At 35.1% G+C, this 8,793-nt stretch overlaps 1 protein-coding gene across 1 annotated transcript; it reads right to left on the bottom strand.

Moving 5' to 3' along the window:
* Positions 1–6,301: 6,301 nt before the first annotated feature.
* Positions 6,302–7,934, bottom strand: LOC111624325 (disintegrin and metalloproteinase domain-containing protein 10-like). Its single transcript, XM_023367147.1, has 3 exons — positions 7,246–7,934; positions 6,464–7,134; positions 6,302–6,360 (listed from the first exon to the last, which is right to left on the bottom strand). The coding sequence occupies exons 1-3, from the start codon at positions 7,866–7,868 to the stop codon at positions 6,302–6,304; spliced, it is 1,353 nt and encodes a 450-aa protein (XP_023222915.1). The 5' UTR covers positions 7,869–7,934.
* Positions 7,935–8,793: the final 859 nt, after the last annotated feature.

Raw genomic sequence — 8,793 nt, 5'->3', positions numbered from 1 at the left:
GTATTAGTGTTTTGTCTATTAAGCCATTGATGCACCTCTAGCATTCGGATTTGAGTTCATGAAGAAAGAATAACCTATAAATAAAAAATAGCATTATGTTCTTCGGGATGATTTAATTTCTCAAGTAAATGCTTGAAGATACTATTTATCATTTGAAGATTCAGATTTACAATGTGTTGAAAAAATAGGCTAAAATTAAACGTTAGAAATTCTCGGAAAGGTAACTCACATGTTAACAAGTCGAGAGGGGGAAGGCTGGAGTTTTTGTCGTGGACCTGGGCCTATAGGGGTACCCCAGAGATAGGAATCACTACGACAGTGATTCTTATCCCTGTAAGATAATGTTATTTTAAACCAAAGGCATTGAACTTTTTAGGAATCAGTGCAGGCTCGAGGTACTATCAAACTGCGCTGCCGCAAAAGATGCCGAGTGAAAATGAGTGCAAAATTTACACAGTTATACCCCCGAGTGGTCTGCTACATTGTGTCGCTCGCCAAACCCATAATGCGCACGCTAAAAAAAGACTCTCCTATGTCTATGTGGTGGTTGATACACCACTTAACTTGAGTGTTCGTTGATTTATAAAATAACCGAAGCTTTATATCTCACTATGAAAATTTATTTACAATCACGCATAAGATTTTGTTTTACACTTATTGAGTAAAGTTCGATCGGTTACAAGCATGCGTCGGTACAGAACATTCACTTGTCGTGAGTAGTGTAGCCGAGAGAGAGAAAAAGAATATGGCGGGCGGACTGTACATGTTTTAATAGCTCCATTTGGATTTTCAGATGCAGCGCTAGGTTTCAATTATTCGGCCGCCACAGTCTATAGAGCGGAAAGAGTAAAAAAATCAAGTAAACTTATAAATCATAGCATTGTAACAGCATACTCGTATAACATATTTTGTTACTATATCCTGAATCTACAGTTCCCTAGTTATAAATAATATTTGCAAAATATTCTTTATGTGTATTATTTGAGAAAAATGTTTGTTTAATTTATTAGATCTTGTAGCAATCTATGTAATAATAAAATATTTTATTAACATACCGGAAAAATACATTATAAACATTGTGAATATCATTGTGTATTTCATAAGATCAATAAAAATATCAGGTAGCAAAAAGATTCCTACGGTTTTTTATGGTAAAAGTAAATCTTATGTAAAAAGTGAATAAAGATACTTTATTTACGAAAACAAGCACTTGATTATCGATGATCTCTTGCCAATAAGATACAAGTTTTTGAATGCCATTACCATTGAAACCTCGCTCTTTAGAAGCAAAGAAAGCAGCCAATTCTGTTTCCACTGCCTCTCAGTTTCGGAATTGCGGTTGCACAGGCCTAGAAGAAATGAGTTTTTGCGCAATATCTAGAGATTACGAAAGTTGGGGTAAATTTTCCCTACCGAGACTGTAAAGCTTGTCTTGAATTACTCTGGCATTGTGAGAGAAAGCATTATTTTGCAATACACTGCTCCGAAAACATGTCTATACTTATTCATCACAAAGAAATGTTCATTCAAGAATGAACACTCCTTTGCAATACGTTCTCTGCCGAAATAGACATTCTCAGTGAACTTTCTTAGATCATTGGTAAGAAGTTAATAATGGATGATATCAGATCGACTCCAGACATCGAAAAATTTTGTTAGTGGATCCTGGACTTCGGTGCAAGCAGTACAGATTCACCGGAAAACAATGATATGAACGCTTAGTGCAGACAATGCATTTTTTACCTTATTTTCAACGAACATAATGTCTCATATTCCTGTGGCGTAGAATCGTTGACTGACCTGCAAATCTTAAGTTACTGGAGTTTGTTGTTGGCAGTATTGCATGTGGAACCCAATTTTTCAGCTTACAGACTACCTAAATGACGTAAGACGAAACGAATAATGTTATCATATGCATTGGAATAGTCCTGTCAGCTTTTGGCATCGTTAAAATGATAACATCGAAAAACCACTGCATTTAGTTACCTAATTATTCTACTTTATCGACCCGTTCAGAATCGTTCCCGATCCCCCAGAGCGGTAGACTGCCACCTTGACCGCTCGGTCACCTGACCTTGTGGCAGTCACCTGCCATATAATCTTCATTTATTTTTTTACAATTATTTTAGATATGTGTTTAGTTTTCTGTCTTTTAAATTATCATGAACCGTCCCTTTGCCTTTCTTCTCCCTTTGTCTTTGTGGTTGGAACTTATAGGGAAATTTTGGATCAAATTGCGTAATCAACGGAAAGGATAACTTGTTTGTTTAGTTATGGCAACGCAACACTTGGGCGATCTATCTAGGGAGGGGTGCCTTCCGGGAGGTCTTTTTAAGGGAAACTGCCATCCGTAACGCCTAAATAGGCGTTACGGACCTGGAGAAAACTCGGAAAACTCCACGTGGCCAGTCCGTCCGAGCGAGGCGCGAACCCACAACCGAACTCCCAATGTTCAGGGTACGAAGACCGCTTGGCCACTGGCAGGCCACGAAAGGGATAAAAAGCCAGTAATTGCAGAAAAAAAAAGGAGGAGAATAAGACAGGTGTTGGAAAAATAAAGTGTGTACAGTAGGCCCATAAATGTGGGCGATAAGAAAACTATAGAAGGATAATGCCATCATCTTGAAAAGGGACGAATAGAAAAGAGTACAGAAAAACTTTTGTTCTCGAAGGCTTTTAGGACTGTGTTAGAAAAGAAGTCAAGTAAAGGCATAGGAGGAAGTATGCCATTTTTCCGATTCGAAAGAATTTGAGTAGTTTTAAATCTCTACAGGTAGCCAGCCATTATTTTCAGATTATTTTCTCATACTGTTCTATTACAGTCAACCCGTTTTTTAATTTCTTTCTTTTTAAGCTTATCATGAAATCTTTAATCTTTAAAGATAAAAACAAAGGATAAGGTAATTTAATTGCTGCATTCTGGGTTTTTGACCCTTCATCGTTGTCACGCTTATCTTGATACGCTTACGATGAACTGATTTTACTACTACGTTAATTTTATCTGAGATATCATTTTTCGTTATGAAACGACCAATATTTTATTGTTAAAAATTAAATAAGAATCTTGTATAAAATGAATCATTTGCTTAATGATGTCGTCTTTCGAGACGAGTATGTTCCTATGTTATTTGGAAACGGGCGATCACCACGTTAGAGTGTGGATCAGTTGTCTCTAGTGAGCGCTTTAATCCCGCTTTTAATGTTGAAAAGCACACTTCCCCTATTGCCAGAGTGCTGGAAATAGAGGCAGTATGATCTCGTATGACAGTTGGTCACCCCATCATGAACAGTTGTAATATCTGTGGAAAAATCTTCCACTAGATCAGTGCTGGATGGTATGGCGACACCCTCAGACAACATTTTTCCTGATACGTTTTTCTTAAAAATACAAGAACAAAAGTGTGCGAGACCGCAAAGGAACAAAAGGCAGCAAATTGTAAAGGCCCTTCTTATTTCCATTACTTATTTCATGTACAATTGTGCAGTATTTGCAAGACCTAATTTTATTTTTATTGTCCATCAGGCATTGCGTAGATTAAATACAGTGTCTGTTTCTATGTCTAACCGTTTCGTTGCATACTGTATATCTAAGCTGGGGAAGGTTCTAAAAAATCTAAAAGTCCCTTTAATTCGTAGTGTTATTGCACAGGAGACCGTCCCATTGTTATGATATTGTAATCACTTATTACTATCTTCATTATATTTGAACTCGTGAAGTGTATTTATCAATAGAAATTTTCAATTTGTAAATGCATTCGTAAATACGTTGAACCCAACTAATAATCGTGAGGAATTTCAAAAAACGGATACGAGCATTGTTCATTTAGAGCAACCTATTTACGAATTTTTTCACGGTCATTGATTTTATGGTGAAGGTTCAATAGTTATCAATAATATTATCTGATGAAATTTTGAAATTTTTTTGCAATTAAAAAAATATTCTTATTTTGATTTTATCCATTCATTTTTAAAATTTCTTGGAAATTGGACGAACTGAAAAGTTGAAATTTTGCAAATATATAATGATTATAATTATCTGATGCTGTATAGAAACGAAATTTAGCATAGTAACTTGTATATAAGGGTTTTTTTTTAACTCTCACCCTTGTGGAGACTAAGAGAAACTTTTTTAGCCAAACCTCTTGTGGGTCCAACAAATTCAAACGGACAAAAATCCGAAAAATTCTTAGAGTTTACGACCCATTTGGACTCGTTCTCGGGTCTTCTGCAGAGGTAGGTGTCACCTTAAGTAGGGGAAGGTGGTGCAAGATGGGGGCCATGGAGTAAGATAGGGACGTCTGTTTATTCGCGGTTAACGCGCTTTCATCTAGCTGTTATTTGGGGAACTAAATGTCAACCTCAAAAGGGATCGCGGGACGAGAGAACGTCCGAATCGCTCTCTTTGTTTGGAAGTAAGACAATTTTCCATGTTTCGGCAATACTTCATCTAATTTTACGCCCGCTACAAAGTTTCTACAAAGTAAGCATCATTGCGAACTTTTACATTACTTTTTAGATGAAGATATTATGGTGTTCGAAGTAACCTTTAAAACTGAAATTGTTTAGTTTTGAAATGGTCAATCTTGGGCAAGATGGGGTACCGCCCAAGATTGACCATGAATTCTGCGGCTGGCTAGAGGCACTGCAATATAGTGCAGTAAACTAGTTTTAAATTCGTTGTCATTGATAATTCTATATCATTTTTTCGAATATATAAAATAATAAGTTTAAAAATGATCTTTTTATAGAAAATGAAATATTCCACTTTTAAATCATATCTAACTGTTATAAATTTATACAGTATATACTGTATTACTTTATTCTTTATGTTTTTAGGTTTTATTTTATTTGTGAAAACATTTTTTTAATTTAAATACTATCTTAACAAGAAATAAAATGTGGGATAAAAATCGAAATAAAAATTTTTTTTTCAATGAAAAAAAAAATATCGTCTGCTTAAAAAATAGCGAAACTGAGCATGCGCGAAGTGACAGTATTGTCTGGTAAAGTAAATACGAGTAAGTTCAAATTTTTACATTTATTTATTCGGAAAATAATAATAAATGTAGCCGCTGTGATAAATGGGCGCATTGTTCTTGCGCCAATATTGAAGAAAACGACAGTTTAACCATTTTAATTTCTCCTTCTTGTATATAAAAATACAGTCGACCCCCTATAACACTGTTGATTATTTCGTTTTATATGAATTCCATGTTGTACGAGTCACTTAGATTTTACAAATATATATGCCGGGTTGTGAACGGCTCATGTATTTGTAAAATCTAAGTGACTCGTACAACATGGAATTCATATAAAACGGAATTATCAACAGTGTTATAGGGGGGTCTACTGCTTTATATAAATACTTTTCGAATACTTTAAATAAATTTTAAATAATTTTCGTTATAGAACAGAATTGTGTTGTGTACTTTCTTCGACATCGCTTGAATGTTCGTATTGTGCACTTTCTTCGACATCGCTTGAATGTTTCACTTTCTTTGGTGCATTTTTCTTCACTGAGCCTTTCTTTCCCTTAACACGTTTTCTTCTTGATCTAGTCTGTTTTTCTCCGGGTCTTCTGTTTGCTTTTCGTCTTTGTCTGAATACTGACGTTACACTGTCTTTATGCTTATTTACGAAGTGATAACCACATGCGAATATTATAAGTACAGCAATAAGCAGAATTACTATCTCTTTTCATCCAAATATCTTCGTTAAGAATTTTTTCTTTACACAGGTTCCGTCACTGCAATATAAATATTCATTTATTATATATATATATATTAAAATTAACAAAAATATTTACCTCAGACAAGTCCCGTAATGGTTATCGCAATCAGTTCCGGTCAGTTTTACAAATAAACCGCCGTCTACAAGATAAAGTTTATGATTGTTCTGCAAACATCCGATCCGTTTTTGCAACATATATGACATTCTTTGTGACGCGTAGCGCATTCACAAAGTTTAAAGCCATGATTATCGCAGATACTGCTTCTATATTCGCCTTTAACACAAGTTCCAGCGTTATTAAAACAGGATGTTCCATCGGGTTCGACTTCCCCGGGACAAAAAGGCGATAATCCATCGCATAACGAAGTACCATTAAAACAAATTTCGTTGCTGTAGCAACTCTTCTTTGCCATACTTTGTACAAAAGAACAAGATTGGTCGCAACACATTCCTTTACCGGGCGAACACATTTTACGGTATTGAAGAAAACATTTTATTGATGAACTTTTAAAATACAACACTTCTCAATTTCTTTGCAATCGTCCACTGATGAATCGCAGTCGCACGCTTCTCATTCTTCCACAATTCCGTTGCCGCAGGATGGAAGATTGGCTTCTTTCAAACAGATATCTACGTATAATTAAACGTAGATATATTATAGAGAGATCATTTAACACATTAAACAGAATATATATTTAAGTATTGTTTTAAAAAATATATTTAAAATACTAACTTTTGTCTTTAAGGCGTCTATTCATAGATCTTAAGCAGCATGGTGAAAATTTCCAATTGTTTGGTTTCTTTCTGTAGGGAATTTTTGGATACATGATGTAGTTTCCCATTTGTGGATTCCAGTAATTAGAACTACATTCTTTGTCTTTGAATGCATCATCTTTGCAACCGAATGCGTGTCCCAATTGATGAACTAGATTTAATGTGACTCTAAATCTTGGTACCGTCGTGTTTCTTTCTAGACTGGTCACAAAAGCTACGTTACTCATTTTCTTCGTAGCTGCGTTCACATTGTGACATATTCCACCAATTTTCTTCGCGTCTCCAGTCACGCAATCGTTTCGTTTCCAAAAATCTCTGTGGCAAAAGCATATCAGCATGCAGTAAGGATGGCGATATCGAGATAAAGAATCTAGAAATACGTTGTGATCCTTTGTTTCTATTGATAAAGGATTTCCCAGATCATCTTTGTTTTCGAAAATCGTTATTTTTTCAACATTAAATCCTACTCCGTCAGGTATTCTGTCTTCATTTATGTCGCTTTTTTGAAATATTTCATCTGCAATTCCAATATAATACAGAACTTCAGTAACCACACGCTTATGATCCGAGCTCATATGTTGGAAATAAGTGTAATCGACTAACACTTCCAGAGAGCACATGGTTTGATGACTGAAAGAAAAAAATACAAGATAGTTTAACAGAAAATCTTTAAAATTTAATATACTGAACATTAAATGAATACTGCACTCTATTTTCTAGATGTATAAAATAATTACTTACGATTTCAATGTTTCAGTAACTGGAATTTGTTTACTAAACTGCAAACGATCAGATTTCCTGCGATAGTTAAATCTAAGAAAACCATCATCCCTCATCACTTCGCAGACAGCTTTGCCATCGTCATAAGTCGGTTTTATTGTCACATCTCTCATTCTATAAATGACTCCGGTTTGAATTTGATGATCTTTCACGTGCAAGCGAGGTGGTTCTACCATATATAAATGGGGACCTTCCTGAAATATTAGAAATAATTCCTTTTCGTAAACATAACCGATGACGTTCCAAATGTTCTGATGTATTAATTTTCCTCTCATGACGGGGGATGCGCCTATGTTTCGTAGATACATTTTCTGTAATGCGTTACCTTTATGAATAACAACTTTTGTAGCCGAATACAAGACGGATTCTTGTTCTATCAGACGAAATTCAAAGTCTCTCCCATAGGCGACGAAATTAATTCCATAAACTTTTCTTCCTGTTTTAAGTTCCCCGTGATAAAAGTCGAAATTGAAAACGACTTTATTGTCAATTTTATAAGGGTAGGAAGTCTTATTAGTAAAAATGAACATGGTCAAATCGTGAAAAACAAACAAAACTACAAGAAAAACGCTTAACGAATTCATTTTTTCTCATTATTCGTTCGAAAACATTCGAATCCAAAACAATTCCGTTGGTGGAATACAATTCGATTTTTCAAATAATTTAATAAAATTTAATTGGTGAAATATTTTAGAAATTATTATTCTTACCAAAATGTTTAATTAGTAATTATTAATTTAATAAATACAGTATAAATTAAAAATACCAAACGAACTTTATCCGGCTGTAAAGCTGAATAATTACTAATCTATTTGGTAGGGTGTAGCCGACATCTCTTGTTATCTATCCGGTTATTTGTATTTATTACATAAATTTAAAATATTTTTTCCATCGTTTGATTTTTTTCATCCTGTGAGCGCTAAGAGGACCTTTATTCCATACTCATCGTAGGAAGCAGGCCGATGACCGAATGATTAAAGTGATTTCCTACCGCTCTGGTGGAATCAGCGGGAATGAATCCGGACGGGTGAAAAAACCCCAAATTTTTCGGGGGTTGTCCGTTCCGGATAACTCGGATTCTGTCTTCCACCATTGGACTGTGGGCCTGGTCGAATCAACAAACGGTTTTTTTTTTTTTTTTTTTTTACTCTTGGGTCTTACGTCTTACGTCCTGTGGGCATTAAGAGGGCATCTTTTTAGCAAGCCCATTGGGTTCGGCCAGACCCACAATAGGACGGCCGGGTGATGAGGGACGGTGCCTGACATATCCGGACAAACCACTTGGCCATTGGTGGGCCGACAAACTTCACATTTGCTCCATCCTGCCGAGTTTCCCTAAATTGGCATCATGTATTAAGTTAACATATCATTTACTTAGAGGTAAAAAAAAAGTAAATATCAACAATAAAATATCATAAAGTAGTATTAATGGAAGAAAAGGAAGCTATTATTAAAATAATAATAAAAATAATAGAACAATTGTGAATATACAGTATATATACTGTATAT

The sequence above is a fragment of the Centruroides sculpturatus genome, unplaced genomic scaffold (assembly GCF_000671375.1).
Source record: "Centruroides sculpturatus isolate CEXI.00-Female unplaced genomic scaffold, Cexi_2.0 scaffold367, whole genome shotgun sequence".
NCBI classification, from domain to species: Eukaryota; Metazoa; Arthropoda; class Arachnida; order Scorpiones; family Buthidae; genus Centruroides; species Centruroides sculpturatus.
This window is presented reverse-complemented; position numbering and strand designations above follow the sequence as displayed.